Raw genomic sequence first — 10,453 nt, forward strand, 5'->3', positions numbered from 1 at the left:
ACATTTCATGGTAGAGGTTCAATGCCTTGCTCAAAGGGCACTTCAGCGGTGGTAATCTTAACGTGCCGGTCCGGGGATACGAACTATAGCGACCTTCCGATATCAAGACCGCTCCGCAAACCGTTCGGCCACCGCTGCACGCACGCACGCGTACGTTGTGTGTAGTGCTGTGTGTGGTAACGTTGTGTATCGTTGTGTTGGTTGTGTGTGGTAACGTTGTGTATCGTTGTGTTGGTTGTGTGTGGTAACGTTGTGTATCGTTGTGTTGGTTGTGTGTGTCTCAGGTCGTCCAGCGATGGAGAGCGGTCAGAGTGGTCAGAGCGGCGGGGCGTTCAGCAGGAAGTCGTGGGCGTCCCAGTCCGTACGAGTCACCGCCAGGGAGCTGTCGCTGGTCAGCGGGGGGCGGGGCAAAGGAACCGCCCTGGCGGAGCGCTTCTCCAAGTGAGTACCTCACCAGGGTTGTTTTCCTCGACTAAAACCAAAGACGAAAAAAATGTTCGTCGACTACCTTTTTCTACTGACGAAAACTAATGGAAACTAAATGAAAACTAAGCTACGACGACTAAAACTATAAGACTAAATATACTGACAATTTCGTCGACAAATAAAAACTAGACTAAAATGTTAGGAAGGGACTAGTGGACAAGAGATCCAGTATAAGTCATTTTACACTTGGTTGCATGCTGAAAATAGCTGATCTACAAGCTCACGATTGGCTATTTTGTGTAAGTGTAAAAACACTCACTTACGACGGCATCAAGACCCGCCGAAATACATTTTAGTCAACTAAATCAACTGTAGATTTAGTCGACTAAAATCTTATGACATTTAGTCGACTAACACTAAGACATTCCAGGTGACTAAAATGTGACTAAAACTAAATTAAGTTTCAGTCCAAAGACTATGACTAAACTAAAATAGAATTCTGCTGCCAAAAACAACACTGGTATAGAGCGCCGCAGTCCCTCCCCCTTTCAGAAAAACGAGTGGCCCAGGAAATGAAACCCCAATGCATTCTCCCATCGGCACTTCTTATTTAATTTATTTAAAGACGGTTACGCCACGGACAAAAGCCAACTCGGATCGTGACAAATCATGACAATGAACACAATGTTTCGGGGGCCGATCAAATCATTAGAAAGAAGAAAAGAAAGTCAGGAGACAACACTATTTGTTTTGTTTTTCTTCTTTCTAATGATTTGATCGGCCCCAAAACATTGTGTTCATTGTCATGATTTGTCACGATCCGAGTTGGCTTTGTCTGCGGCGTAACCGTCTTTAAATAAATTATATTAGAAGTGCCGATGGGAGAATGCATTGGGGTTTCATTTCCTGGGCCACTCGTTGTTCTGAAAGGGGGAGGGACTGTGGCGCTCTATACCTCCTGACCACCATGACCACTACATCGACACGTTGTGAGCTTGTAGATTGTCCACTAGTCCCTTCCTAACATGTTAAGTCTAGTTTGTATTTGTTGACGAAATTGTCTATATATTTAGTCCTATAGTTTTAGTCATCATAGCTTAGTTTTCATTTAGTTTTCGTGAGTGGAAAAAGGTAGTCGACGAACAATTTGTATGAGTTTTAGTCGACGAAATCAACACTGTTTGGAACGCTTTTACAGGAAACCAACCTCAACCTCAACATCATGGCTCCATCACATGCACTATAGTTTCTTTAGCATTACCATGTTTGACCAGCAGATGTCAGTGTTGTCAACGATGCTGTGTTTCTCTGCTGTCTTCTTCCATCAGATATCAGAGAGCTGCAGAGGAGTCCAACACAGACAGGAAGAAGGGAGTAAGTATTCATTAATATTCATAGATGTATTTATATTTATCTATATTGAAACACTTTGATGCAGTACTGAGCAGCCTTTCTGTATCCATGTGTCTGTGTATATTAATGTACTGACACGCAGCTGTCATCCCGTGGTTGACTGATTGATTGAAGTATTTATTAACAGTTTGCAGAATTACAGTAGGCCTACATTTCAAGCACAACTCAATACAAAGACAAAAAACTACGGTGGCTTGCTGTGGTTCGCTACCAACAGAAATGTGCTGCCAATTAGTTGTTTTTCTCACTTTTTTTCGCCCCAGTATTTCAGAAGCTATAGACATGCTCAGCATCTCAGTTGAGCGGGCCTGTGGCCGAGTGGCCCAACGGACCCCTGGGGGGTCCCTGGAAGATCTTTTCAAAATGGGGGTCCGCGGGATAATTATAGTGTCCATTTTGGGGGTCCTTGACATGAAAAGGTTTTTGGAACCATTGGCTTAGGCTATACTGTATAGATATATGCCACAGAACTGAACTGTAAGATAATTATCTCTGTAGACAGACACACACACACACACACACACACACACACACACACACACACACACACACACACACACACACACACAGCAGCAGACAGCATGTGGCTCAACCCACGCCCGAGGCGAAAAGAATGCCTTGTTGTCCCCGGCTTACGTCTTATTGGTCAGTCTCTGTTGTGACGGACAGGCGGTCGTCAAACCCCCTAATCCTCCTTCAGGGCAGACTGTAATCCCTGCTGGCCAAGTGGCCACGCTGTCTGCTCTACTGTACTTATATTATACTGTAAGGCAGACAGACAGACAGACAGACAGACAGACAGACAGACGGACGGACGTCTTCTGCTCTGCTGTATAGTTACTGTACGTTAGACAGACTCTTCTGCAGTAGTCTACTGTACCGTCTAACTGTACGTTAGACAGACTCTCTGCTGTAGTAGGCTACCAACGGTCTGTACGTTAGAGGTCTGTTCTGCTGTAGTAGGCTACCAACGGTCTGTGCGTTAGAGGTCTGTTCTGCTGTAGTAGGCTACCAACTGTCTGTGCGTTAGAGGTCTGTTCTGCTGTAGTAGGCTACCAACTGTCTGTGCGTTAGAGGTCTGTTCTGCTGTAGTAGGCTACCAACGGTCTGTACGTCTTGGTGAAAACGAAGCCAAATGTCCAGGGGTCACTGTCAGGTCATGGAGAGACTCAAGGTAATCATTAACTTTACTTTGTAATAAGCAAACGTGCTGCATGAGAATGACCATATAACTTAAAAGGTTAAACAGACAGACGTGTGTGTAGCTCTGTTCAACGCTGGAGTGTTTTGTGGTGATTTGGTTTCAAGTGATGTTTTGCGGATGTATACAAAAAAAGATAATTCGTGAAAATAGCAGATCTACAAGCTCACAATGCATCACATCGTTCGTGAATCGCGATGGGGTTAATGTATGTTTTGTAATGATGATCTAAATCTACAAGGTAACTGAAGTAGTAGTGTGTGTGTGTGTGTGTGTGTGTGTGTGACTCTGGTGCCTTCAGAAGTAGGGCAGCAGTGAAGAATATCTGACATGTGATGTGAATCTAATGGTTAATTGTGTGTGCGGCGCATGTATGCGTGCGGTGTGTGCGCGTTAGTGTGTGCATGCGTGTGTGCGTGCGTGGTGTGTGTGTGATGTGAGTGTAACGGTTAATCGGGGTGGGTTGACGGATGTCTCAGAGGAGTCACATGACTCCATAACGTACTGCGTTCGTTCTGTGCCTTCAGCAGAAACATGACAGGTTTCAACACATTTCATAGAATATTGATAAATAACTACTATTTGATGCCTTCTAAGGGCGGGGCAGTGGGGCGGGGCAGTGGCTCAGGGGTTCGATCCCTGTGGGCTCCCCCAGAGTTAGTGTCGAAGTGTCCTTGAGCAAGACTCTGAACCCCTGATTGCTCCTGATGTGCAGGTTGGTGCCTTGCATGGTTTCCCCCAGCATTGGTGTGTGAATGTGTGTGTGAATGGGTGAATGTAATGCAGTGTCTATGTAAAGGTGTGTGAACAGTGTGAGTGTGTGTGTGAATGGGTGAATGTAATGCAGTGTCTATGTAAAGGTGTGTGAACAGTGTGAGTGTGTGTGAATGGGTGAATGTAATGCAGTGTCTATGTAAAGGTGTGTGAACAGTGTGAGTGTGTGTGTGTGAATTTACAATTTACAATTTAGGCATTTAGCAGACGCTCTTAATCCAGAGCGACTTACATTAAGCAAGAACAAAAGCATGGGAATACATCACATAAAAACATTCATCATGAAACATGCGTAAGCTAAGAAAGTAACAGTGGAATATCTATATAATGAAATTTATACGTATAAACTTTACATATAGCCTATACTACTATGCTATACATATGTACTATGGCGTGCTATGACTATATACAATGCAATTCTAGTGCTGTCTACATAACATGCTATAAGTCTGTTTCAAATGCTATCTAAGTCTACAGAAGTGCTATCTAGGGTAGAGTAAGTGCTATGGGCCATGATGGAGTCTGAAAAGGTGGGTTTTCAGACTACGGCGGAAGATTGGGAGTGATGCTGCAGTTCTGACTGCCATGGGAAGTGCATTCCACAGTTTTGGAGCCAGAAGGGAGAAGAGTTTGGGACGTGTGGAGCGTTGTCCCGGCGTTTTTAGTGAGGGTACTTCCAGCTTCCCTGCGTTAGCTGATCTGAGTGCGCGGGAGGGTTTGTAGGGTTCAATCATACTTGCAAGATATGGGGGAGCCATACCTTTGGTTGCTTTGTATGCCAGCATCAGAGTTTTGTATTCTGTGCGGGCAGCGACCGGGAGCCAGTGGAGGGAGCGGAGCAGGGGGGAGACATGTGAGAATTTTGGCTGGTTGAAGACCAAGCGAGCTGCGGCATTTTGGATCAGCTGGAGAGGCTTAAGTGCACATGCTGGTAGGCCAGTAAGGAGGGAGTTACAATAGTCAAGTTTTGACAAGACTGTTGTCTGGATTAGGAGCTGGGCTGATTCCTGGGTGAGGAACGGTCTAATTCGTCGTATGTTATAGAGTGTGAACCTACAGGATCGAGTGACAGCTGTGATGTGAGCTTTGAACGAGAGCTGACTGTCCAGGACAACACCAAGATTCCTGGCTGTTGGGACAGACGTTACCAGGGCGTTGTCTACGTTGTCTGAATGGGTAATGCACAATCTATGTAAAGCGTCTTGGATAAAGGTGCTATATAATATAAATGCACCATTTATATAGACAGCCAACTAGATTGATTGATAGGTACAGTAGGTAGGAAGGTAGTGCCCGTAGCGCTGGCCCTAGCCTCGACGACCTTACAGGCATTATGCAAAGGCTCAACTTACATAGCATTTCATGCAGACATAGCACTCTATAGTGTATACGTATAGTTTCATTATATAGATATTCCACTGTTAGATTGTATGATTCATGACGATTTATTTTCATGTAGGCCTATATGTGATGTATCACCATGTTGAATTGTTCTTGCTTACTGTGAATCCCTCTGGATTAAGAGCGTCTGATAAATGACTGAATTGTAAATTGAAGGTAGATCTAGATATATAAATGGACATGGTTGAAACTTGAAACTGTCCAAATGTTTTAGTTCCAAAGTCTTATTTCAAAGATCCATTTGAGCTGAGATCTGTTTTGGTTTTGTTTAGACTTACTATACTAATCTCTGGTGTTGTTGGTCAGGTTGAGAAAGAGCTTTTATGTAACTAAATACTATTGTGAGGTATTTGTACTTTATTGGAGTATTTACAATACTTTTACTTCTACTGCACTATATCTCAGATGCAAATATTGTACTTTACTCTTTAGTAATTAAACTTTAGTTACTTTGGAATGGGACATGCTGCACATGTAGTTCTTTTACTTTCGGTACTTTTAAGTACATTTCGAAGCCAATAGACTTTTTGTACTTTTACTCGAGTACATTTAGAATTTCGAATGAACATCCGAATTGCAGCGTTGATTATTTTACTTCAGTAAATCTGATTATTTTACTTCAGTAAATCTGATCATTTTACTTCAGTAAATCTGATCATTTTACTTCAGTAAATCTGATTATTTTACTTCAGTAAATCTGATTATTTTACTTCAGTAAATCTGATCATTTTACTTCAGTAAATCTGATTATTTTACTTCAGTAAATCTGATTATTTTACTTCAGTAAATCTTTAGTAAATCAATCACTGGTTTTACCAACGACGTCAACAAAGGGTTAAGGTTTTTTTCCCATGTGGTTCATTTCCTGCTCTGGTTTCCTGGGTATTCTGTCTCGCCCATGGTGCTGGAGAGAGAGAGAGAGAGAGAGAGAAAGAGAGAGAGAGAGACCAGTTCTTACAAGTAGAATATTTCTTAACATCTGGGCGGCTGAACTCTCTCTCTGTCTCTCTCCAGTGTGTCTCAGTGTCTCTCTCTCACCACTTCATGTGGTCACTCAGACCTCCGTAAGGAACTAAAGGACTCTCTTATTGGTATTATTATCTTATCTTAAAGGACTACCTTATCTCCTGAGCTGAGGCTGACAGACTGACAGCTGTCCTCCTCACACCTCCTCCTCCTCCTGCCGCCCCGTCGAGTCTCCCTACCGAGGTTTATAGCCTAAACTTTTTGTCCTCCTTTACAACAACAGACGGAGAAAAGAAAAGGAACCAGAACAGAACAGAACAGAACAGTGTTGTCATTGTCCACAGGGTTCTCTCTGTAGCCGGCCCGGGCCCGACTCACAAAGACCTAGATTGTGCTGATCTGATTTCTCTCTGCCTTGGGTCTCTGTGTCTGTCTGTCTGTCTGTGTCTGTCTCTCTGTGTCTGTCTGTCTGTCTCTCTGTGTCTGTCTGTCTCTCTCTGCCTTGGGTCTCTGTGTCTGTCTGTCTGTCTCTGTCTGTGTCTGTCTGTCTGTCTGTCTGTCTCTGTGTCTGTCTGTCTGTGTCTGTCTGTCTGTGTCTGTCTGTCTGTCTGTGTCTGTCTGTCTCTCTGTGTCTCTCTCCCTCTGTCTGTCTCTCTGTGTCTGTCTGTCTTTGTCTGTCTCTATATCTCTCTCTCTCTGCCTTGGGTCTCTGTCTCTCTCTCTCTGTCTGTCTGTCTCTGTGTCTGTCTCTGTTTGTGTCTCTTGTCTGTCTTTGTAGTCCTTGGTACATTTAGTGCTATATTGCAGCAGTTATGTCTTACTCTTAAGTTGCTAGTTGTGTTTTCCTAGATATCCGTTTATATGTGAAGGAGGGGATTTCATTCAAGTCAACTCTAAAAAGATACTCAAACCCTAAAAGTTAAGGCTTTCCTTTGTTGTGGAGTTGATGATGATGATGACGACAGCATAATTATGACTGTCACCATAAGATGGACTCTGGAGAATGTTATAATTCATAATTCTTCTTCTTAACACGCTGCCACTCGGAAATGTTCAGAACTATTTAATTGAGCCTCTATTGGTTCTGTTATAACAGGACGTCCATTGTGTTGCCTTCTTTAAACTTGTGTTGTTGTTGTTGTCTGTAAAACAACTGCCCCTTTTACCCGTCTGTAAAACAACTGCCCCTTTAACCCGTCTGTAAAACAACTTCCCCCTTTTACCCGTCTGTAAAACAACTGCCCCTTTTACCCGTCTGTAAAACAACTGCCCCTTTACCCGTCTGTAAAACAACTGCCCCTTTACCCGTCTGTAAAACAACAACTGCCCTTTTTACCCGTCTGTAAAACAACTGCCCCTTTACCCGTCTGTAAAACAACAACTGCCCCTTTTACCCGTCTGTATAACAACTGCCCTTTTACCTGTCTGTAAAACAACTGCCCCTTTACCCGTCTGTAAAACAACAACTGCCCCTTTTACCCGTCTGTAAAACAACTGCCCTTTTACCCCCCGTCTGTAAAACAACTGCCCCTTTTACCCCCCGTCTGTAAAACAACTCCCCTTTTACCTGTCTGTAAAACAACTGCCCCTTTTACCCTGTCTGTAAAACAACAACTGCCCTCTCCAGACCACGAATGCAGCGTTTACTACATGGTGAAAGAAATGCTAAATGCCCTCCTCTCCTCTCCTTTACATGCCCTGCCAGAAGGAAGGCATCATTCGGGAGAATGGCTTTATTTTTTTGCGTTGAACTAATTTGTTTAGAAATCCATGTCATTACACATGCCGCATATATCCTCTAGCTGGGGTTGGGGCCCAAAGAATAGCTGATTTTTGCTATTTGGTGTGTTTGCGAACGCAGTGAGCACTTACTATGAGACCTAGCAGATCATGTCTGTGTGTCTGTCTGTCTGTCTGTCCCGCTTTTGTGCCCATATATGGTGCTGAGTGATTACGTCACCATGACTCAGCCATAACCATATAAGGAGTCCCCAAAGCAGCTATACGTCCAAAACCCAAATATGTACGAGCTGCGTTCGCTTCCCGCGTTTGCGCGTCTTACTGGTATCTGTGAGTGTGATCTGGGGTGTTATCTGTGAGTGAGATCTGGTGTGTTATCTGTGAGTGAGATCTGGTGTGTTATCTGTGAGTGAGATCTGGTGTGTTATCTGTGAGTGAGATCTGGTGTGTTATCTGTGAGTGTGATCTGGGGTGTTATCTGTGAGTGTGATCTGGGGTGTTATCTGTGAGTGAGATCTGGTGTGTTATCTGTGAGTGATCTCTTATCTGTGAGTGTGATCTGGTGTGTTATCTGTGAGCGATCTCTTATCTGTGAGCGATCTCTTATCTGTGAGCGATCTCTTATCTGTGAGTGTGATCTGGTGTGTTATCTGTGAGTGATCTCTTATCTGTGAGCGATCTCTTATCTGTGAGCGATCTCTTATCTGTGAGCGATCTCTTATCTGTGAGCGATCTCTTATCTGTGAGTGATCTCTTATCTGTGAGCGATCTCTTATCTGTGAGCGATCTCTTATCTGTGAGCGATCTCTTATCTGTGAGTGATCTCTTATCTGTGAGCGATCTCTTATCTGTGAGCGATCTCTTATCTGTGAGCGATCTCTTATCTGTGAGCGATCTCTTATCTGTGAGTGATCTCTTATCTGTGAGTGATCTCTTATCTGTGAGTGTGATCCGGTGTGTTATCTGTGAGTGTGATCTGGTGTGTTATCTGTGAGTGAGATCTGGTGTGTTATCTGTGAGTGTGATCTGGTGTGTTATCTGTGAGTGAGATCTGGTGTGTTATCTGTGAGTGAGATCTGGTGTGTTATCTGTGAGTGAGATCTGGTGTGTTATCTGTGAGTGAGATCTGGTGTGTTATCTGTGAGTGAGATCTGGTGTGTTATCTGTGAGTGTGATCTGGTGTGTTATCTGTGAGTGTGATCTGGTGTGTTATCTGTGAGTGTGATCTGGTGTGTTATCTGTGAGTGAGATCTGGTGTGTTATCTGTGAGTGTGATCCGGTGTGTTATCTGTGAGTGATCTCTTATCTGTGAGTGAGATCTGGTGTGTTATCTGTGAGTGATCTCTTATCTGTGAGTGTGATCTGGGGTGTTATCTGTGAGTGATCTCTTATCTGTGAGTGTGATCTGGTGTGTTATCTGTGAGTGTGATCTCTTATCTGTGAGTGTGATCTGGTGTGTTATCTGTGAGCGATCTCTTATCTGTGAGCGATCTCTTATCTGTGAGTGAGATCTGGTGTGTTATCTGTGAGTGTGATCTCTTATCTGTGAGTGTGATCTGGTGTGTTATCTGTGAGCGATCTCTTATCTGTGAGTGAGATCTGCCGCCCCAGACGTGCGTTCTCTCCGTCACGACACAGTGATTATCTCAGAGTTCAACCCCTCCCTGTTCTCAGTCAGTCAGAAAGGTGAACTAACGACGCACGCTGTTGCTCCACGGAATGGAATGTGGTCGGCAGAGAAGGTTCTGTGCTCAGACCTGCAGTCTCTGTCTTCAAGTGTCTCTCTCTCTCTCTCTCTCTCTCCAGATCACTTATGCATGACTCTCCACCGGTGACCAAGAACCCAACGTTCTCTCTTTCTCTCTCTCCCTCTCTCTCTCTCTGACCGACGTTCTGTACTGTATTAGGGCTGTGCCAGTTTCTATACTGACCAATATGGTCCCAACACCAATGCACAGTTAGCCTTTTAAATGCTCACTCTTTCCTCCTCTTAAAGTCTTGTTTCCTCCTCTTATCTTAAAGTCTTGTCTCCTCTTATCTTAAAGTCTTGTTTCCTCCTCTTATCTTAAAGTCTTGTCTCCTCTTATCTTAAAGTCTTGTCTCCTCCTCTTATCTTAAAGTCCTTCGACGCTCCCAACCTGCGCTCCGGCAGCCTCAGCGTCCTGAAGCAGCGCTGGGAGAAGCAGCAGCCGCCTCCTCAACCTCCCGGCCCAGCCCAGCAGGACGGAGCTACAGCGCCCCCTCTGGCCCGGCAGACCAGCTTCCGCCTGGCGGCTGCCCCGGCGGTCAGAACCAACAAGCCCTCCCCCTCCCCCTCGGTCAGTGAAGAGGTCTGCCGCGCTCCTGGACCGGCCAACAAGGCTCCTGGACCGCCTCTGACCTCCCAGAGGAGTCTAGACTCCTCCTGCCTCGTCCTTCAGCAGCGCTCCAGAATAGCATCGCAAGCATCCATAGGTACGGTCACCTGCTTCCTGTTATCACCCCATAGGTACGGTCACCTGCTTCCTGTTATCACCCCATAATCAACAGAAT

General features: G+C 44.7%; 1 protein-coding gene across 1 annotated transcript in view; it reads left to right on the forward strand.

The window, feature by feature from the left end:
• Positions 1–287: 287 nt before the first annotated feature.
• The window catches only part of LOC308325977 (LIM domain and actin-binding protein 1-like), a 26,699-nt gene continuing 16,533 nt past the window's right edge, over positions 288–10,453 (forward strand). The window contains exons 1-3 of the mRNA XM_080778775.1: positions 288–441; positions 1,755–1,800; positions 10,042–10,375. Coding sequence (XP_080634901.1) covers positions 296–441; positions 1,755–1,800; positions 10,042–10,375 — 526 coding nt within the window. The 5' untranslated portion in view covers positions 288–295. The remainder of the gene's footprint in view (positions 442–1,754; positions 1,801–10,041; positions 10,376–10,453) is intronic.

Source organism: Protomyctophum bolini (assembly GCF_963924005.1).
Source record: "Protomyctophum bolini genome assembly, chromosome: 2".
Classification (NCBI taxonomy): domain Eukaryota; kingdom Metazoa; phylum Chordata; class Actinopteri; order Myctophiformes; family Myctophidae; genus Protomyctophum; species Protomyctophum bolini.